A 22,541-nucleotide genomic window follows, 5' to 3' on the forward strand; every position below is an offset into this window, starting at 1 on the left:
CTCATCTTCTCAGCCGGCTATTATAGCGCTCCTATTTTTACAATTCAAAGAATTTGAATTGTATTGGGGCGCTGTCTTTTTTTTTAAGATGTGTTCACACATTTTCATGATTTTTGAAGTCAAATTGGAGTAGTGATTTTGGTCACGCCGAAACAGGAAATGGAGCAAAAAAGCGAGTGGTTTTGTGGCGTGAATTTTTTTCGCTCTAATTTTAAATTAGAGTGCGAAAACGGTGTTTGAACAAAAATTCGGTTTCTCGGTAGTGGTTTTTTGTTCACATGCGGCAATTTGACTCTGATTTTTACTGTTTTTTCGATTTTTTGGATCGGATTTTTTTCTAAATGGTTTTCCCAATCCATTCACAGCTCATTCTAGGCCTACCTTTTTGTTTGAATTAGATTTTCAGTTCTCGCTAGTGGTTTTTTTGTTCACATGCGGCATTTTGACATTGATTTTCTGTTTATTTCTTATTTTTTTGTTCTGATTTTTTTAAAAATGATTTTCTCAATTCACTCATTGTCCATTCTAGGTCTAGTTTTTCTGTTTAGTCAATGAAAATTCTTTGAATTGTACGTCAGGACTTGTCCTGCTATGTTTTTTTACTTCGTCGAACAAAAAAATGTTTTGCTATACCTCATTTTGCCGCTTTTTCATATTTTGCTTGAAATCTTTTTGACTCCTCTAGGCTAATTTCTCTCTTCTCTCATTCTGCTAAAAGTGATTTTGAAAATCAGTTCCTCAGCAAAGCAATTCAAAATGAACAGAGTCAGTATAAAAATTGAAGTCAGAAATAGAAACGTGATAAACCCATTAATCCCATTTTTAGATGCCCACTATTTGAACGTCGTTCCTATAAGTATTAGTTACCTCTCTCTCTCTCTCTCTAATGCTTATTGGTATTGATAGTAGCCCCTGTAGCCTCTCTCTAAGAAACAGAAGTATGTTCAACTACGAAATGCCATCAAAATAAATCGAACTTAAAAAGTGTTTTTGTATAAAAAATCATTATTAATTGCTCTCAAACGAAGGTTGTAGCAATTAGATTAGTCCTGTTGGTCTTTCTTTTTTAATGCGATTTTTCGCTTGACCGATTTTTCGTCTGACGCTTTTGACTTTTCGTCCTCAAAAACGGGATAAACAGGTAGCGCCCAGCGGGCATTAAGCGCTCTTAGAGCCTGTCAGCTCTGTTTCAGCTCAAACTGTTTTGGAGACTTATACTTATACTTATGGTGTGAAGGGCGGTTCTTAGAGGTTGAGACACCCTCCCGCTCCCCCCCCCCCCCCACTATTGCCTCCAACCCCCACCGCGCTGTTGCCCCCCCAACCCAATGTTGCCCCCATCAGCCCCCGGTGCACCAGCCCCCCAGCCCCCCCCCCCCCCCCGTGGCTAGCTACTGACGAAGCCAACCGCTCACCGGTCGTTTGAGAGCAATTTGCCCGACGTTAGTCGGTTATGTTTTTTCAATATCTATTCTTTCAATCCCAATCATGCTTATTGGAATCAACGGTGGCTATTTTCCGGCAATCTGCCGGTTATGTTTATCATTAAATTACGCAATCAAGCAGAGTTAAGGTTTTGCTCTACTTCGTTTCGCGTACCTTGAAACCATTTACTGGAATATCTTATTTGCTCTGGATCATGTTCTGATTCTATTGGTTTAACAAACCTGTTTTTTGCGTTTTGTGTTTTGAGTTTTTTGCTGTCAGAACAGTCCAAAAAGAAGGTCTTTATAAACCAACAGAATCAGAACATGATTAAGAGCACTTTAGATATTCCCGGAAATGGTTTCGAGGTACGCGAAACGACATAGAGCCAAAACCTTATTGATGACGTAATGGCGTTGTTTTCGTCCATCATTCAAAGCAAATCGGGTATTCCATGAATTTTTTTCAATTTGCGGATGCCTATCATTTATGCTGTCTGAAAACATGAGTGAAATGAGCTTCATATTATAAGCGAGTTTGATTCAACACAACGTGAAATTACTTCTGAACCGGCACCTTGCTTTTTTAGCAAGGTGCCGGTGCTTTTTTGTGTGATTGCTTTCTATCTTGTAACCTTTTGTTTACTATTTTTGCTTCCTTTCAGACCTACCAAGTAATGGGCAAAACCGGTATACAAAATCAAGAAACCGCTGTGTGGAGACCTTATGGGGATGCTTTGAACAATTCAAACGCTTCTGTTGATTACTTCATCAAGTTTGATAACCCTGGAGTATCTTACAGCTTCATCGTAAAATCCAACACATCCGAGGGTACTGCCCTTAATGATTCGCAGACTGTTCAGTGCACTATCGGTAAGCTGATAATTTTCCCCATGATATCATAAGTTGAAATGTTGATCTTGAAAAGTTGAAAGTTGAGCCTTAAACTTTGTTGCTCGCTATCCGCATGGTACAGAAACATAGCTTCCTGTTAATTTGGCCAAATGTCTTGTAATTTGATCACTTGTATTAACGATTGTTTGGACACATGTATCTGCATGACGACAACCTCGATAGTGAACGTCACCCAAGTAAATGTTCCTTGTAGTTTTTACTAGCCGACCTCATCTGCTCAGCTAGCAGCTATTATAGCGGGCCTTTTTGTTTACGATTCGAAGAGGAGTGTTGGTGGAGTGCCTTTTTTGGATCGATAATTTTTAATAACCGCCGTCAGCCTCTAAAAGGCTATTATTTAGGCGCTCTCCTTCTTTTTACAATTCAAAGAATTTGAATTGTATTGGGGCGCTGTCTTTTTACCACTCGAAGAGGAGTATTAGCGGAGCGTCTTTTTTAATGTTTGATCTGTAATTTTGTTACAGTGTATTTGAAACAAGAAGTGAAATGCGTTAAAACAAAGTTTTTAAGGTCAGTGAGCTGAGAGAAGAGAGTGGTGTTTTTTCATGTCAATTATTTGAGAGAGCGAGAAAAGTTGGTGTAAAAAAATTTTCACTGAGCGAGCGGAAATTTTTGATCAGGTGCGGCTTTTTAAAAGCAGTCTTTATAGCTTAAACTCCCACTTTTTCAGTCAAAGGTGTTTCGCTCAATTTTCTCAACTGGTATTAGTGCGTTTCGAAGCTTTTTTGACCATCTGAAGCGAATTTTACACTTTGGTGTCAATTTTTAGCTACTTTAAACATTTTGCCTCGTTTTAAGCTTTTTAAAGCAATTTTTCTGTTCTCCTTCAATCTTTTAATAGCATTTGGGTTATTTTGTAGTTGAAATAAGTTCTTTTGGCACTTTTGGTTGTCTATCAATTTGAGTAGTTGTAACTTTGGGTTGTTTTTTTAAAGAAAATCTGAGTTAAATTTTAGCAAGTTTTTGCCATTTTTTGTCTGTTTTCTCAGTTTTTGCCTATTTCTTCCAGTTTTGTTTTTCGCTGTCGTTTGGATCAATTCTCATTTGAAATGAATTCTATAGGTTTTGTTATACAACTATGCAGTTATAATTGAAGTCTTCCAATTGATATTATAATGCGAACTACTTGTATATCTGTATTGCTAAGTCTTGCCTGTTCTTTTGAAGTCGCACGTTGACGTAAATTGTTTCAGATACGTTTTATTTTTTTTGTCATTTTCTTTTCTCACGAGTTTTCCTGTTATTCTTTCAAAATTTTTAGTGTAATCAAGCAGGAGGTGCTTCAGGTCAGTGAGGATTGTCTGTTTTTCTACTCCGGGTCGTTTTCAGAATTCTTCCGGTTATGTTTTTTAAGATCTGTTCACACATTTTCATGATTTTTGGAGACAAATTTGAGTAGTGATTTTGGTCACGCCGAAACAGGAAGTGTTGCGAGAAAGCGAGTGGTTTCGCGGCGTCAACTTTTTCCAATCCAATTCTAATCAAGTTTAAAGAAAGAAAACGTTGTATGAACTAAAATGTGCTTTCTCTCTAGTTGTTTTTTGTTCACATGCTGCATTTCCTCTTTTGATTTTAACCGTTTTTTGAGTTTCTACTGGGATTTTTTTTCAGTGGTTTTTTCGATCAAGTATTCAAGGTCTAGTTTTTTTGTTTAGTCAATGAAAATATTTAGAATTGTAGGTCAGGACATTTCCTGCTATGTTTTTGTTAAATCGCTTTACCTTTTGATCTCATTTTTCTTTTCCATAAGTCACGATTTCAACCTTGACTTCTGACTTGCCTCACTCACTGACGGATTTGAACTGACGACTATCGGTTCTGAACGGATTCTTATCAATTTCTATTAAGATTGTGTAATAGCCGCCGTCAGCCTCTCAACGGCTATTATTTAGGCGCTCTCATTTTTTAAAATCGTTTAACCTTTTGATCACGTTTTTCTTTTTACTTAAGTCGCGATTTTCACGTTAGACTTCTGACTTACTTCACTCACTGTTTCAACTGACTGGATTTTACTTTCTTTTACACAGTGAATTACGCAATGTGGTCAATACTGTCAAAGTCAAAAAAGCAAAATCAAAAGAAACGGAATAAACCGATAAAGCTCGGTTATTAAGTCATAGTGCAATATTTTCTCTAAGGTTATTAAAGCGATTGCTAGCTGACATTAGCATTAAGTTTAATACCTTTCACTTTAGAAGCTGAATTAAGTATGGATTTAGAATGTAAATGAAATTGCATGTCAAATTTGAGCACTTTTCGAAGTTAGGAAAATATTTCTGTCAGTTTCTACCTCGTTTTTTCAAATCCCGATGTGCGTCAACGGCGGCTATTTGATGGCTATTTTTGGAGTGTATTTAAAACAGAATGTAAAAGGCAATGCTGCCCGTGAAAACAAGTGTTTATTAATAGCCGCGAAACGATAGCTGAGGCTATTATTGGCCTTCTCTTTGTCTTTTTACAACTCAAAGAATTTGAATTGTATTGGTGCGCTGTGTTTTTTTTTAAGATGTGTTCACACATTTTTCAATGACTTTGATCTTTCAAAACGGGATAAACAGGTAAAGCCCAGCGGGCATTAAGCTTCATTACAGGACCAAAGTGGGCTTTAGTAGTCCATCAAGTGCTTACAGAGGTGCAGCTGCTGGGATGGCCTTAATTGAAGGTTAAATGGTCAAGTTTAGGAGTTTTTGGGCTCAAAATGGTGCAATTTTTCATGTTTTTGTGATTAGTATCAGATTGAAGTTTTTAAAAGTTCACAAAGGCCTTTTGGAGACACAATTGCTTGTTATGATCTTTTTATGAGCTCTATGTTTTGATTCTGTATAAACGAACACCCAAAATGATACTAATTTTCGCAATTTTTTTCAGGATTTTTGAAAATTTTTGCCTTTTTTTCAGTTCTTTTCAGTTTTTTTCAGCCCTAGGTATCAAGAAACCTCATGTAGGTTCTGATAATAGATTACTGCATAGTTTCTAGTGGTAATGGAATGGTTTTCAACTTTTTGCTGTCACGAATTTTAGCAGTTTTTGACATAACTTGCATTTTTTTAATATTTTTTTGTCATTTATTCTCATAATTCAAGTTGTTTGAATCCCAGGGGGCAGAAAACCTTATTAGGGGTTAGATAATAAGTTACTAAAAGTTTTATGTGGCCATTGAATACGTTTCAACTTTAAAATATCACAAATTTTAGCAATTTTTTGACAAAACTCGCATTTTTTTCAGGTATTTGGAAAATTTTTGTCATTTTTCTTGTTTTTCCAGCTTCAGTGACCAAGAAATATCCTCTAAGTTTTGATAATAGGGAACTGCATATTTTCTAATAACAGTGGATTGGTTTTTAACATTTTATCTCGAATTTTAGCATTTTTTTGATAAAATCTGCAATTTCTTTAAGGTTTCCTAAAGTTTTTCCTCAATTGTTGATAGTTGTCTATTCTCAAGTGCGACAAATGCTATTCCACGTTTTGATAAAAAGTTACTGCTTGGTTTTTATTTTCAATGAATTTGTTTTCAACTATTTAACCTTTCGACTTTTAGAAGTTTTTTGATTTAATTGTGATTTAATTTTTGGTCACACGTGACTTACCTCACTTTTCAAAATGACTTCCTCACTCTAAAATTGACCTTTCTTTGCTTTAATTCCAAGAGATAAAGTCAAATGAGTGCTTGTCACTCTAATTGAAGGCTATTTAAGAGCAGCAAATAGAAACAGCAATGAGTTATACAGAATCCGAATCAAAATTTAACATCTCAGCCCTTAATGAAAAGAATAAGTTTCTTTTTGGCCTGTCTTCTTTACCTTCTATTTCAGACTACAGATCTATGAAGCTATTACGGCTATTTTCTGACAATTTGCCAGCTATGTTGGTTTAAACGGCTGAAAGAATTGAAGAGCAGAGAAAAGGAACAGCGTTTTTCTCATCTTACCGGATTTTTGAGACCGAGCGAGACGAGTAGATGTAATTTTTTTTATCACTTGGGGCATCTTTGAAGCTTTTTTTGGTTTTACTCACTTGTTTCTCGTAATGTGGTTTTTAATTGCTCTTGAACGAAGTTCATAACAATTATTGTAAACGTGTTGAACTTTTTTATGCAAATTTTTGGCTTGATCATTTTGCGATTTTCTTCTAGAACATTATTTGACTTCTCATTTGACTTTTTCACGCATTTGTTCGTAATTTTTGAGTGATCTCTATTGCACTCACTCCGAAGTAAAGCTTGTCGGTAATATAAAGTTGGTTGCAGCATAGCAAAAGAAAGGACCAAATAGCACAGTCGGCAGTGCATGTGGTTCGAATGCCGGTGGGGTCAAAAGTTTCTCCACCCGCCTGTCGTTCGAGAGCAATTCTTCCGACATTAGTCGGTTTATGTTTCTAAACCATATTAAAAAGCAACTGTGCATTTGAGAATTTTTTTGACAATCTCTCATATCTTGACCCATTTTGCTATTTCGCTTTTTTAGACGCTTTTGAATTGCTCTCGAACGAACTTTCGAGCAATCAATGTGAACGTATGTCTTTTTTATGCAAAACTTTTGGTTTTCCGTTTTTGATCTTTTGGGAACATTTGTTGAATTCTTGTGTGTTTTTTTCACTCTTTAATTTTTCATTTTGAGTGATCTAAGATGTTCTCGTTCCGAAATAAAGTTCGTTGGTAAAAGCGGTTGTAAGCGTAAGGAAAGCAAAGCCATTTTAGCTGAGTGGTTAAGATGTCAGACTGGCAACCTGGAGGTCTTGGGTTCGAACACCTGTGGGTCGTTTTTTTTGCATCCTTTGATTGAATATTACTCAGTTACTCCCCCTCTAAATTGAATTGCCGCCGCCCTCGTTTGAGGGCAGTTCAACCGACGTTTTTCGGTTCGTTCATTTGAGTTTTTGTAATAGTTTTCATGAATTTTTGTTTTTATTGTTTATCAATTTAAGCTTGTTTGATCGAAGAAAAAGGGCTTGATTCAGCCAATTTTTGGCTTTTCTGTTTTTCCTGTCTTTCAGAATAGTTTTTCATATTTAATTGTTTTCAATAGTTTTCTTGGAATGTTGTTACCGAGTTTTGTTTTTACAGTTTTTGCTTTTGTTTATGTATGAATTGTTTTTGAGTGCTTATTGGTGTCGCGTGTGTACTCAATGGTAACTTAGAAACTGTTTTTTACTGTGCGATAGGAACAGCTTATTGAGATTTTGTAACTTTTAGAGGAAGTTATGATAACAAATTTTGTTCAATTGTTTCCATTTGCTAGGTTATTCTTGTTGGTGCATAGTTTGTGTTTGTTCGCATAATTTATTATAAAATATGGTTTTGGAGTCGCAACTTTCTCTAGGAACTTAATATATTTGTTCCGTCAAATTATAATTTGCGTACCTGGTTTCTGTTTCAAATTGAAAGGCATGAGTTAATTTTTTAATTAGTTAATCTAGAGTTTGGATTGGGCTTAACTAAGTCGAATGGAATTCGGTGGATTTGAATTGTATTGGGGCGCTGTCTTTAGGGTCTCTTCACATAGTGATGATTTTAGTCATGCCAAAACAGGAATTGGAGCGAGAAAACGAGTTGTTTTGCGGCGTGAAATTTTTGAAGTATTTTGAAGTAGATTGAGAAAACCGTGTTTGAACAAAAATTCGCTTTTTCGTTTGAGAATTTTTGATAACGTGCGCCAATGTGACTTTGATTTTTAATGTTTTGTTTTATATTTTTTGATCATTCTACTTCATCGAACGAAAATTTGTTCCGATTTACCTCAGTTCACAGCATATTTAACTTTTTGTGTTAAATATTTCGACTTCTCTGAGCTAGTTTCACTCTTCTCTCACTAATTTTATAGCAGAACAATCTAGAATCAACAGTTTTAATATCGAAAATCGAAATCAAAATTAGAAACGGCATAAAGCCCAATTTTAGATGCCCGCTACTTTAAATTTGTTTTTAGAAGTCTTATTTGCCATCTCTGATGCTTATCGCTATTCATAACAGTCCCATGTCTCCTCTCATTGGGAAAGAAGGGTATGAAAAACAGCAAACTGAAATCAAATTCGTGCTTTAAAAATGTTTTTTTTTTAAAGTAGTCATTTTTTCTCAGTTCTTTAAATCATAATCGGGTTATGGAACTCAATGGCGGCTATTTTCCAGTAAATTCAATGCAAATCTTTGCCGATTTTATTTCGAGAGTGGTTACAGAGATGTGAATTTGGGTTAGCTTGAATTATTGAAAGAGCTTTCCCCTTTCACAGGCCAGCGCGGTGCTCCTGTGGTTAGGGTGGCTCTGATGGACCCCAATACTATTGTGTGGTATCCTCCAAGTGGCAGCTCAGAACCAGATGATGTAAGTAATGATACTAAATTGAATTGATGGTATAAACAGTGCACATATTACTGCAGTTTTTAGCAAATCTATCTTGGGCTGTTTGAGTCTGAATATGTAAGCTTAAAATTTAACGAACGTTAACTTTTTGATTTCAAATTTTCTGCATGTTCGACTTTCAGCCGTCTAGTTCTTAAGATATGTATCTTAACTTTTGGGTAATGCAGGGTTATTACGTGTATGGGATGGAGCATGCGAATGCGACTGAGAACCAAATGACGCTTTTGGGAGAGACTGCCAAAGGTATCGTTATCCTTACGAGTTTCAAATATCCAAAGACGGTGGCAGTGAAGTTTGTGAAGGTGGCTATGAAGCCGTACAGTTTGGTGGGAGATTTGAAGGGGTTGGTGGGCCAGATGGGACCCAGAGGAGAATTGTCATTGGCACATCCAGTCACTGATGCCGACGCAACTAGTTAGTGTCTTGCTTTTATTGATACAGAGAAAGGGTCAATAAAAATAGAGGTGTCAAGTGCGCAGTTCTGAGAAAATGTATAATTAATCATACATAGCTCGTCTACTGTTTCAAAAATCGCAAAAATCAATGAAATTGAATTCGGAAAGCAGAAAGTTATTTGAAAGATTATGAGTGATTGGAAGCTCAGCTTATAGAACTGATATAATTCTTCAGCAATACAAGTGAAATGTTCATGAGATCTGTTGTTTTTTTAGCTTGAAAAGCATTTCCATATAAATTAGTAAAATTAAGGTGAGATCAGAATTTAATTTGTTGATATAGCTCCTACGACGTTTGGAGACCTGGTACACGACCGGCTCTTCCTCAAGATTTTCCTACCTCTGGTGTTTGTGGTAATTGCACTGTTTGTGTCAGTTGTCCTACTGGTCATGAAGCAGAAGAGGCTGCAGGATAATTTCAGGGTCGCTTTCGTCAACAGCGACGGTAGAGGAGGCAGTGTCACCTTCCTTGGTTAGATTTTTGTTCTCTACAATGAATTCTACTATTCTATCGCTAAATAGCAAATTAATGGTGCCATAAATTATTGTTCCACGTATATGTTCTCAACGGCAACTCCCTTATCAAATTGTTCTTAAAGGCATCTCCATTATCAAACGGCAACTAATCAAATTGTCCACTCCCTGCAAAAACTATAGCTGAGATATAATTGGCCTCAGCTTAATTTTTTACTTTGTGTTTAATAGCCGCGTCAGCAATTCCAGGCGGCTATTATTGCGGTCCTACTTTTTTACGACTCGAAGAAAGAGGAGTATTGGAGAAGTCCTTTTTTAATCAATTTTATTGGAGTGATTTTTGAAGCGGGAAATGAAACGCGTGAAAAAATTTGGAGTAATTTTGGTGCTGAACAAAAGTGAAGAGTGGAGAACAAAGAGAATGGTTTTGTTCATACCGCTGTTTTTGAGAGAGCGAGAATTTGATGTGTGAAAAAAATTTAAGCGAGCGAAATTTTTTTGTTGCACGTGTGCCTTTTAAAAGCAATTTTTTGCAACTTTTGTTCGTTATGAGGTTTGATTATGATATTATATTAGTTTTAGGATTGTTTTGATGGGAATTGAAGGGAATTGATGGGAATTGAAGTAGTTAATTTGTCCTTTCTCAAGTGCTAAAAAACCTAATCCACGGTCTGATAAAAAACTACTGCATGGTTTTTAGTGTCAACGTAATTGTTTTCAACATTTCGAATTTCGGAACTTTTATGATAAAATTCGCAATTTTTAAGTTTTTTGAAAATTTTTCTTTTTTCGGGCTTTTATAGCCTCAGGGGACAGGGATTCTCCTTTTTGGTTTGATAATAGGTCGCTGCATAGTTTTATAGATAATCTAGATGTAATGGAATGGTTTTCAACATTTTAATGTCTCGATTTTTAGCATTTTTTGATAAAATCTGCAATTTTTTTCAAGTCTTCCTAAAATTTATTGTCAATTTTTGATATTTTTTTCATTCTCAAGTGCTAGCAAATGTATTCCATTGTCTGATTAAAAATTGCTGCATGGTTGTTTTTTTCAATGGAATTGTTTTCAAAAACTCGCAATTCGAATTTTTGAAATTTTTTGATAAAATTTGCAATTTTTTTTTCAAATTTTTTGAAAACATTTGTCTTTTATTGAGATCGTTTTGCCTCAGTTGCCAGGTAACCTCCTCCAGAGTTTGATAGTATCTTGTAGCAGAGTTGCTAGGGGCAGGGGAATGGTTTTCATTTTAATGGAATTTTAATAGAAGAAATAGGATTTTCTATTTTTTGAAGTTTGAATCTTCTAAAAATTATTACATATCGACCTTTGAGTCATTGAATTTTTTAAGGATTGAAATTGGTTTTCTGGATAGCCTCTAGAAACACAGAAATGATTTGGAAAATATTAATATCACGATTTTCAGAAACATAATATGTTGCAGATATAATCCTGGGCCGATTTAAGATCCAAAGATGGTTTTGATTATATTTTTGAAATAGGTATATTTAAAGGGATCAAATTTTGCCTTCGAGGTAAATGCTTCAAGAGTTTTAGCAGTGAGTATATTTTTGTTTTGTTTGTTTCATTGTTTTAACTTCTCAATTTATTTGACGATTTTGTTTGTGTTTGGCTGGCATTGTTCAATTGATCTGCTGGTCAGGTGGAGCATTTCTAAGTTTTTCTTTCAATTCATTGAATTGTATTTCAGGACTTATCATGCTATGTTTTTTTACTTCGTCTAACAGATTTTTGTTTCGTCTTACCCTGACTTCTTGGAATTGACTTTTTCATTGACTTCTGTGACTTCTACTGCTTTGCAGTTAAAAGTTGTGTTCGTGACGTCATTTCTGCTTTCAGTTCAATTGCGTGACTTACCTCACTCAAAAAATGACTTCTGAAATCACTTATGGAACTTTTAATTTTTTGATCATTTACTAATTAAAGGTCAATAGTGTGCATCTAAGTAGTGCCGAACTTATATGCGCGAATTCCTGAGTAATAGAGTCTTGAGTTTTAATACCGAATATTAATTTTGAAAAACTCTATTAGGGTTTTTTCCTTGTAGAGCAAATGTGTCTCATAAAAATGACACTCAGAATATAACCCAAAAAGTCTTTTATAGAGCTGGTGGTTGATCTGTCAATCTTATTTCTTTAGTTGTTTCAATTCATGGTAGGCCACAAGCGTCCATCGTGGCTTTTTTCCGGCAATTTGCCGGCTCTGTTTCTGTTTTTTAAATAATAACTGAAAAATTAATAAATGAACACGAATTGAACGCCCCTTCTGTCTAAAACTTACGGCACTTTTCCGTTTACCCTCATATTTCATTCATTTTGAATAGTTTTGAAAGAGTTCCCTCTTTGTGATAATATCCAAAATGTGGCGATTTTTGTTTAAATTAAAACCAAACGCTTCAAACATGTCGCTATTTTTTCTGCAATGTTTGAACAAAAAGAAAATTTGTCTGAAAAAGATAGGCGGAATCGCATAATTCTTTTTTTTTTCAAAAAAAAGTTGGAGCAGTATCAATTGAGTTCTAAGATCACACAAACTGCTGTGGCAATGAGATGAAAGGTGTATATACAATGGAGATACTCCTACAATTTCAACTTCCAATTGAAGTCCTCTTTCCTTTTTAAAATTATATAATAGCCGCGAAGTGACAGCGAGGTTATTATTGGTCTCATCTTGGTTTTTCGTACTTCAAAGAGTTGTTTTATTGGTGTGCAGTCTTTTTTTACGACTCGAGGATGAGTTTTGGTGGAGCCTTTGAATGTATTTGAAACAGCAAAATACTGAGCTTGAAATAAATGACTAGGTCATTTTGCTGGTCTAAATGGAAGAGAAGACCGAAGAGTGGATTTTTAATAGCCGCCGTCAGCCTCTCAGCGGCTATTATTGTTCTTGCCATTGTTTCGAGAGAGATTGAGAAAAGGTGCGAGAAATCTTCGTCAAGTGAAATTTTTTTATGTGCGGCCATTTCAATCACGCTATAGCTTCTTGAATTGTTTTCGAGTAGTTTTGACCATATTGGGTCGTTAGCAGGCTTCTATATTAAACGCGTGGGCTCTAAAAGGGTCAACATTTTTATGTTTAAGAGGTCTCTCGAGACGCATGTTTAATAGACGCGCGGAACAGCATGATTAAGTGTACATGTCGAGAGGTAATTAAGCTGAAAGGCGCAGAGGCAAAAAAAGTATAGTTTTAGTGGAATTAGAAACTGGGCTTTAAGGCTGTAATTCCTGTGGGTATTTACCGCGTGTGGGCTTAGAAGTTTGCTCTTACAGAGGAGGGATTTAATAACCTGTGTACTACTTGTTTTGAGCGTATATATATGTGTGAGCGAGGGAGCGAGTGAGTGGTCTGTGAGTGAGTGAGTAATTGAGTAAGTGTGGGGGAGGAGGTAAATTTTATCTTCTATGTGGCAATTATTATCAATCTTTTTGTCTTTGTTTTTTTCTCTCAATTTAAGCGACTGGCTGTACTCGCCATCTCCGAATTCCCTCTTCTCCATCTATCTGTCTCTTTTTTCAACTGTTTTGTTTTCTTTCTTCTATTAAATTAACTTTCGCTTGACTTCTGTTTCTTTTCTTTTTCTACGTTTTTAACCACTAGCTCTCGCTTTATCTCTCCTTTTCAATCGCTATCTCTCTTGCTCTATCTCTCTTTTCCCTTCTTTTTTACATAGCCAATGTCAGCCTCTCAGTGGCTATTATTTAGGCGCTTGCCTTTTTTAAATTTGCTTTACCTTTTCATCTCGTTTTTTGTTTACATTCATTTACGTTACATTCATTCACGTTATACATTCACTCACGATTTTCACGTTTTACTTCTGACTTAGCTCATTCACTGTTTCAACTGAATAGATTTTAAATTCTTTCACGCATTGAATTACGCAATATAGTGAATGCTGTCAATATCAAAAGAGCAAAATCAAAAGAAACGAGATAAACCGATTAAGCCCGGTCATTAACTCATAGTGCATTAGGTTATCAAAGTTCATGAGAGTTGTCAATGCTCATCAAAGTAGCTTTTAGTTTAGAAGATGAATTAAGTATAGTTAATAGCCGCCCTCATCTTCTCAGCCGGCTATTATTGCGCTCGTATTTTTTTTTTACTTCGTCAAACTTTTTTTCGCTTTACCATTTTGCCGCTTTTTCGACATTTTGCGTGAAATCTTTTTGACTTCTCTAGGCTAGTTTCTCTCTTCTCTCATTCTGCTAAAAGTGAATTTGAACATCAGTTGCTAAGCAAAGCAATTCAAAATGAACAGAGTCGGTATAAAAAATTGAAGTCAGAAATAGAAACGGGATAAACCCATAAAGCCCAATTTTAGATGCCCGCTATTTGAACGTCGTTCCTATAAGTCTTAGTTACCATCTCTAATGCTTATTGGTATTGATAGTAGCCCCTGTAGCCTCTCTCTAAGAAACAGAAGTATGTTAAACTACGAAATGCCATCAAAATAAATCGGACTTAAAAAATATTTTTGTACAAAAATCTTTTTTTTTCAATATATTCTTTTGGTTCAATCCCAATCATGCTTATTGGAATCAACGGCGGCTATTTTCCGGCAATCTGCCGGGTATGTTTTTAGAATCTAACTGAAACTGCACACCAAATAACACTATTTTGAAACTTAGAAGAATCTCAATTTTTATCAATAGCCGCACAGCGACAGCTGGGACTATTATTGGTCTTCTCTTGTTTTTTACAATTCAAAGAATTTGAATTGTATTGGGGCGCTGTCTTTTTTTTTAAGATCTGTTCACTCATTTTCATGATATTTGAAGTCAAATTGGAGTAGTGATTTTGGTCACGCCGAAACAGGAAACGGAGCGAAAAAGCGAGTGGTTTTGCGGCGTGAATATTTTTCGCTCTAATTTTAAAGTAGAGTGAGAAAACGGTGTTTGAACAAAAATTCGGTTTCTCGGTAGTGGTTTTTGTTCACATGCGGCAATTTCACGTTAATTTTGCTGTTTTTCGAATTTTTGGATCGTTTTTTTTTTCTAATTGGTTTTCCCAATCCATTCATAGTCCGTTCTAGGTCTAGTTTTTTGTTTGAATTAATTTTTCATTTCTCGCTAGTGGTTTTTTTTGTTCACATGCGGCGTTTTGACATTGATTTTCTGTTTTTTTTCCTATTTTTTTTATCTGACTTTTTTTTAAAATGGTTTTCTCAATTCACTCATAATCCATTTTTTTTGTTTAGTCAATGCAAATTCTTTGAATTGTACGTCAGGACTTATACTGCTATGTTTTTTTATTTCGTCGTCATGATTTTCGTTACAACCATATGACGTCACAGCCACTTTTTGTTCATTCGTTCATGCAATTTCAACTGAGTTGCATGTGTGACGTCATTTTTCGCTCTTAGTGGAGCGAGTTTTTTTCATTTGCGTGATTAAATTTTTGGTCACACGTGACTTACCTCACTCACAAAAATGACTTCCTCACTTTGAAGTTGACTTTTATTTACTTTAATTCAAAGAGATAAGGTTAAATTGCCGTCTGTCACTCTAAATGAAGGTTTTTTGAGATCAGCTTATGGAGTCAGCAATAACTTATACAGATTTTTAATCAAAATATAACAGATCAGCCTTCAATGAAAAGACGAATTTTTTTGGTCTGTCTTTTTTACTGTTTTTTTAGACTGCCGATCTACGAATCTCTTGCGGCTATTTTCTGGCAATCTGCCAGCTATGTTTTTTTTCTTTTTTCAATCCCGATATGCGCCAAGCGCGTCAACGACAGCTATTTTCCGGCAATCTGGCGGCTATGTTTGTTTTCTATCTTTTATTCTCTTTTTCTTTCAATGATGTTTTGTTTAGTGAATGAAAGTTAGTTGAAATTCGGGACTTCTAATTGAGGACTTGGCATTTTTTTTACAGTTCAAAGATTTTGAATTGTATTGGAGAGCGGTCTTTTTTAAAAAATCTGTTCACACATTATAATGATTTTTGAAGTCAAATTGAAATGATGATTTTGTTCACGCCGAAAGAGGAAGTTGATCGAAAAAGCGAATGGAATTGCGGCGTGATTTTTTTTCGCTAGAATTACAATTTAGAGTGCGAAAACGGTGTTCGAGCAAAATTTTCTTCTCGCTAGTGGTTTTTTATTATTCACATGCAGCATTTTAGCATCGATATTTACTGTTTTTTCCAATTTTTTTGGATCAGATTTTTATCTAAATGGTTTTCGTAATCCATTGAAAGTCCAGTCTATGTCTAGTTTTTTAGTCTTTGAAAATTCTTAGAACTGTGTCAGGACTTCTGCTATGTTTTTTGATTCGTCTTCTTCGTAGTTTTTTGTTAGACCATTCGATCACCCCCAAAAATTCAAATTGCGATCGTTTTGGTGACTTCTGTCACTCTACATTGCGTTGAATTTGTGTGCTGGACGTCTAGTTTTCCTACTGTATTCTGTATAGCTTTTTTGTTCAATCTTATAAGTTTTACCATGATTTACCAGCATACCTGATTTACCTCACTCAATAAAGTGACTTCTGCACTCTTTTTAAATTCAATTCTAAAAATTGATTAGAGGGCATACAAGCGTTATAACTGTAAAGCTTTCTTAGTTGAAAGACATCAATCAGTGTTTGAATCTTGATTTGAAATTCAGGATAATTTGAAATCAGAATTTCGTACAGCAGTTTTGTCTATAGTCTTTAACTAGAAGTCATAGTCCATTTCGCGGCTATTGTCCGGCAATCTGCCGACTACGTTTCAACTTTGGTACCTTGATATGATCCTATTTATCTTTTGAAATTTATAACTGGAAATTCCCTCATTAGTTTCCCTGATTAGTTTCAGCTACATACTCCGGTTAAGTCAATGAGTAAAAGATAAGTTATTCAGGAAAAGATAGTATGCAAATGTCGGATTAACAAATCAACTGGTGTTCATAGGTAGCAAATGTAGCTGATTTTTGGTCTAATTTGTCATTGTTCTATCAATGTTATCAAATTGTTTCAGTCACCGATAGGCCAGAATCGTATGTTCAGATTTTCTTTAAATTTATTGCTAATGAAGCTTTAAAGAAAGTTTGGATCTTCGTTACCGCCCGTGTCCATTGAGGTTACGATATGATTTAGAAGTCCCTTTGTGATAAATTATTGCAGTAGTTGTCTCTATTTGCTTTGAAGGGCTGTAACGGATGATCCTCAAATTCCACAATTTTGGAATTCCATTTCGACAATATGTATTGTACTTGATTAACAAGGTTGTTTACATAACTTAAGTCACTTGTGATTGTTTTCAAACCTTCAAGTTCTGCTGATTTTATAAAAAAGACTTCAGGGTCATATCAGAGGCGGGTAGATATTCGTCTGAACCAGAGGTCCGAAAATTGTTATGGGGGGTGGTAAAGTATTACTAGATTGATGCCGCTTACAATTTCTCTCGTTTTCACTTACATTGCTCAATGTTTTCTTTTCGTCGATAATTCAAGCCCGATTTTCTTGATGTTATAAATTGTGAGCCAGTGTCTAGTTAGTTTTACTGGTAATCCCTATTTGATTAGTGGTGAAATCAAGTGAAGAGAACTGTGTACAATTGATCTTGATTGACTGAATCATAAGAAATTGTGACATCTGTTGTCCATAGATTGATCATCAAAACCTAAAACTGAAAACCTTTTGAAATTGGGGTTTCCCTGTGTAACCAATTCATGGAATAAGCTCTGATTTCAGTTTCGGATGTATTCCGTTGACCTTTAATACCCTCAATTTGAACTAATTTTTGTTCACATGCAACACGTTAGTGTGTCAAAATAGGCTGCGTAGTATATATAAAATCCATGGCGCATTGAGATGACAGAGCCAGATGTTAAATTGATTAATAGCCACAGGCAGCCTCTCAAAGGCTATTATTTAGGCGCTCGTTTATACGATTCGAATAGGAGTATTGGACAAGTGTCTGTTAATCAATAATTCTTTGGAGTAAAGTTGATGCATTAAGTGAAATTGTTTACGTGTGGCTTTTTTGAAAAGTATTGTGGTTGCTGAAAGAAAATTTTAATCAAACTTTGGCCCATTTTTAATCTGTTTTTAAGTTTTTCCTATTTGTCCTGATTTAAAGCTTTTTATATTGTTTTTTGGTCACTATTTCTTCTGCAGCTATTCTATTTATTTACAGTTTTACTATGTTTTCTATCGTTATTTTGCTTCAGATTTTTTTCCAGTTTTCTTGTGTTGTTGCAGGATATATCTCATTCCATTTACTGTTTAATAGCCGCCGTCAGCCTCTCAAACGCTATTATTAGGCGCTCTCCTGTTCCTTTAATTCGTCTGACTTACTTCAATCAATGTTTCAACTGAATGGATTTTAATTCTTTCATGCATTGAATTACGCAATATAGTGGATACGGTCAAAGTCAAAAGAGCAAAATCAAAAGAGGGGATAAAACGATAAAGCCCGGTCACTAAGAGATTGAGAATTAGGTTATCAAAGTTCATTAGAATGTCTGCTAGCTGATATGGGTGTTAAGCTATTAGGTTTCAGTTTGGAAGCTGAATGAAGTATAGTTTCAGAATCTAACTGAAAATGCACGCCAAATTAGAACACTTTTTGACCCTGATAAAAAAACAAAAAAATTCGGTCAATTTGTTTTTTTTTCTGTTTCAATCCCGATGTGCGTTAACGGCGGCTATTTTCCGGCGATCTGCCGGCTATGTTTTTTTTTGGCACGACAACTCAGTGACACTTTTTGGAATTATTTTGGCGATGTTTTTTAACAATCCAAAGAAATTTTGATTGTATTGTTGCTGTTCTTTTTGGTAAAATAATTTCTAACATTTTTCCCTGACTTTAAGCGTCCAAAAGGAAATAATCAGTTAACGCCAAATGGCCATTGTGTTTTTTTGAGGCCCTGACCTAAGTATTCTCTCAAGTGCTTAGAGAGTTGAACCTGCTGTGGAGGCCTAAAAGATTATTTTTCTTGTAGTTTTTGAGCCCAAATTGGTTCACTTTTTCAAGTTTTCATTTTTTGAGATTTCTGTTTGTTAGATGCATATTACAAAATGGATTTTTTCAAAATTCATAAAGGTCTTTTGCAAGCCATAATTCTGTTTTTGTCTCTGTTTTGTACTATTTTTTTTGGTAATGTAAACCCAAAAAGCTTGTCATTTTGCAAATATTTTCACGTCTTAAGGCGACTTACTGGATAACTTCTGGAGACTAAGAGGAATTATCAAGCATTCTAGCGCCTTTACAAAACATGAAATTTTTATAGATCTTTTATGGGCCAGTTAGGGCTTGATGATGGTTGTTTACTGGACAGATTCTAGAGACAAAGAAATTGTTATGAGGTCACGATTTTTAGCACCTTACAATTAATTTTTAATTCTGCAATCTTCATTTTTTAATATATTTTTCATTCTTCGAGTTTTTTTTTAACATTTAGGGACCAATAGACATTTTTCAAAGCGTTTGCGAGGGTGTATGGTTATATTTAATAGGATAAATTTAGGCGTTCAGGATATAGCTTCAAGAATTTTAGCAATACTTTTATTTATGTTTGTGAGACTGTTTGTCTATCGTTCTTCAATTGGTCCACTGGTGAGTTAGAGTAGTTTTCAGTGTTTAAGTCGGTTTCTCGAATTGTTTATCAACTTGTCCTGCAATGTATTTTCTGTTTACCCTTTTCTATTTGACATTTTTTTGTTTGACTTAAGACTTAGCTCACACTGTTTCAAACTGAATGGAATTTAGAATTAACTCATCAAATTTATGCGAATACATTCCAGCTCAAGTGAAATAAAGAAACGCGAAAACCAGTCACGCCCGTGCGCTAAGACTTAATATCCAAAAACGTTGTGCATCATGTTATCAAAGTTCCTAAGAGTATACTGCTATCAATATTAAGCGTATTGTCGTCCCATTTAGAGGCTGAATTTACCATAGTTATCGATTCTAATAAAAATAGAACCAATGTAGAACATTTTTTAAAATTTAGAAATAAAATTGCGCATTCTTCAGTTTTCTCTTCAATTTAAGTTATGTCAGTGGGGTCAAAGGCGGCTATTTTCCGGCTATCTGTTTGCTATATTTGAGATGTTGACCTCCTTTTGATCCTATTGTATTTGATATTATAGAGAATCCGGATGAGCCGGGAGTGCCCTATGGTAGACTTGAAGCCAATCATCCCACTGCTGAAGACTATGACGATGACGTCATGTTGGTCAAAACTTAAGTAAAACACTATCTTCGCGACTTTTGTGACCTACTGAAGCATCCCCAATTTTAAGTGTCTGATGATTTAAAGTGGTCTTCTGAATTGCTGAAGCTGGTCTTAAAATAAGCAAAAAGTGATTTGTACCGCGTTTATTGGGTGAGTTTCTCACCAATCCACTCGTGTATGTAGAAATTAGTTTTATTGACCGAATATGACCGGAAAAATTTTGTTTCAAATAATTGGAGGAGTTTTATGTATTTGAGAAATTCTGTTATAAAGATGCCAAAATTAATTCAGTTTGGTAAAAATTGAAGAACCCCGTGATTTTTAAATAGTGAATAATGATTAAATCCGAATAATGATCGTTGTGTTGGATTTATAGTGATAAAATATACATCTTCAAACAAAAACCCAATCGCCAGTTCACAATTTTTGGTGCAACGTTTAGCCGATTCAGATAAACAGAAATTTGTTATATATTCTGGCGGTTATGTCGGTGGCGATCGGCTTTCATTGCGAACATCTTGTGATGCTACTTTAGCTGATTTAGTTTGATTTGATCTCGATTTGTTAAACTTAATGATGTCTTCTAACTTAATTAAATTAGCGTGTAATAGATTAGGAGTGCAAACAATACCCGTGCTATTATCCTAAATTAAGATGATCGTTATTCCTAAATTGAAGGGATTGATAGATAGCTCTATTTTTATAACAAATAGATGATTGTGCGTGTTGGTAATTGTGTAAAATTTTGAATTATTCGGAAAATGACATTTTTGAATCAGATAGATGAAGTTGACTTCATTGAGTGTATAAAATTAAGCATCGAAACAAATATTTCTTTGACTAACAATTTTTCATGACTAATTGGGTTGAATTTCTACATCGTTCAAGGATATATAAAAATGATCTTCTGTCAAGGACTTATTCAACTCTATGTCAAATATCATTTTGTCGAACAACTCATTTTGACGTTTGCCACCTTGTTTTAGGTTACTCAATATAATCACAATTCTGCTCCTTAACAGTTGAGCTCTGATATCACTGCTTAATGAGTTATTTTGCTATGTAGTCACTCTTTGGTCTGTCCCAATTTCGCTTCAACCAAGCTGAACCCACTACCAATAAAAATTCATAACTGTTTATATGATTGTATGTAGTAGCTTATTCTGTTCCATTAGAGTGTTCTCTTCTGTTAATGCTGTAGATTAATGACAAGCCAACCAAAACTAAATGAACATATCCTTTCTATCCATCTGTTCAAAATTCACCCTCTCGTATAAGAACTGCGTTCAATTATTTTGTCATAGTAATTCATTTTTTAAATCTGTGATTGCATTCATCCAGGCTAGGATTCCGCTATCCAGGCTATGTTGAAACATAGGGTTTCTGAACTATCAAACGAAGTTTGTAGCAATTATTTTAGTCATGCTGATCGGAGCTATATTGCGGTGATCTTGTTTTCTTTAAAATTCAAAGAATTTGAATTGTATTGGGGCGCTGTCTTTTTAATTGCTCTTGAATGAAGTTCATAGCAATTATTGTAAACGTGTATGTCTTTTTTTTAATGCAAATGTTTCGCTGGACAATTTTGCGCTTTTCTTCTAGAACATTCTTTGACTTCTCATGTGACTTTTTCACGCTTTCGTTTTTCATTTTTTAGTAATCTCTTTTGCTGCGAAGTAAAGCTTGTTGCTAATGTAAAGTCTGTTGCAGCATAGATTAGTTAAGTGATGCGTAGCGCAGTGGTTAGTGCGGGTGGCTGAGGATCGGAAGGTGAGTGGTTCGAATCCCGGAGGGGGAAAGGTTTTTTGCACCTAAAAAGAAAAATTGATCTAGGGTACCGCCTCTGAATTAAATTGCCTCGCCTGTCGTTCAAGAGCAATTCTTCCGACATTTGTCGGTTTATATTTTAAGACCTGTTCACGTTTTCACGATTTTTGAAGTCAAATTGAAGTGATGATATTGGCACGCCGAAGCAGGAAGTGGAGCGTAAAAGAAAGTGGTTTTTCTGCTTAAAATGTGTTTACACTTATTTTACAGCATAGTGAGAAAACGGCGTTTGAACAAAAATTCGCTTTGTTGCTTATGTTTTCCTATGTTCACATGCGGCAATTTGATATCGGATTTTACTGTTTTATTGATTTTTTTCATCGGACTTGTTTGTAAATGGTTTTTTCATTCTATTAATAGTCCATTCTAGTTCTGGTTTCTGTGTATTCAGTAAACACTTTTGGATTTATTTCAGGCTCTGTCTGCTTTTTTCCACACCTTTTTCCATGACTTTGAGCTTTCAAAGCAGGATGAACTGGTAAAGCTCAGTGGGCATCCGTTTTCATTAGAGGCCCATAACATCAATTAATAGTCCATCAAGTGCTTAGAGTGGTGAAGCTACTGATAAGGCCCTAATTCAAGGTTAAAAGCTCATTTTTAGGTGCCCAAAATTATGAAATTTGAGAAAGGTCTTTTGCTAGACCGTCTTTTTTTACCATTTTTTGAGCTATATGTTTCGGTAATCCAAACATAAACACGCAATATTTTTTTTTGATTTTCAAATTTTTTGGCATTTTCTAAACCCAAGTGCCAAAGAACCTCGTCTATGGTTTGATAATAGGGTAGTCCATAATTTTAATTGGTAATGGAATGGTTTTGAACATTCTAATGTCACAATTTTTAGCAATTTCTTTTAATGAACCTTGCTATTTTTATCATTTATTTTTGAAAGTTTGTCATCTTT

At 35.0% G+C, this 22,541-nt stretch overlaps 1 protein-coding gene across 5 annotated transcripts in view; it reads left to right on the plus strand.

Annotated features, from left to right (window-relative positions):
- The window catches only part of LOC142337650 (uncharacterized), a 224,756-nt gene extending 203,619 nt beyond the window's left edge, over nt 1-21,137 (plus strand). For 4 of the 5 annotated variants that reach the window (XM_075387041.1, XM_075387044.1, XM_075387042.1 and 1 more), the window contains 5 exons: nt 2,090-2,297; nt 8,568-8,659; nt 8,866-9,112; nt 9,437-9,625; nt 19,725-21,137. In XM_075387041.1, coding sequence (XP_075243156.1) covers nt 2,090-2,297; nt 8,568-8,659; nt 8,866-9,112; nt 9,437-9,625; nt 19,725-19,822 — 834 coding nt within the window. In that variant the 3' untranslated portion in view covers nt 19,823-21,137. Of the gene's footprint in view, nt 1-2,089; nt 2,298-8,567; nt 8,660-8,865; nt 9,113-9,436; nt 9,626-16,605; nt 16,625-19,724 lie in introns of all 5 variants that reach the window. The other variant, XM_075387045.1, reaches the window with a different exon arrangement.
- Nucleotides 21,138-22,541: the final 1,404 nt, after the last annotated feature.

Source organism: Convolutriloba macropyga, chromosome 4, assembly GCF_964194025.1.
Source record: "Convolutriloba macropyga chromosome 4, txConMacr16.3, whole genome shotgun sequence".
NCBI lineage: Eukaryota > Metazoa > Xenacoelomorpha > Acoela > Convolutidae > Convolutriloba > Convolutriloba macropyga.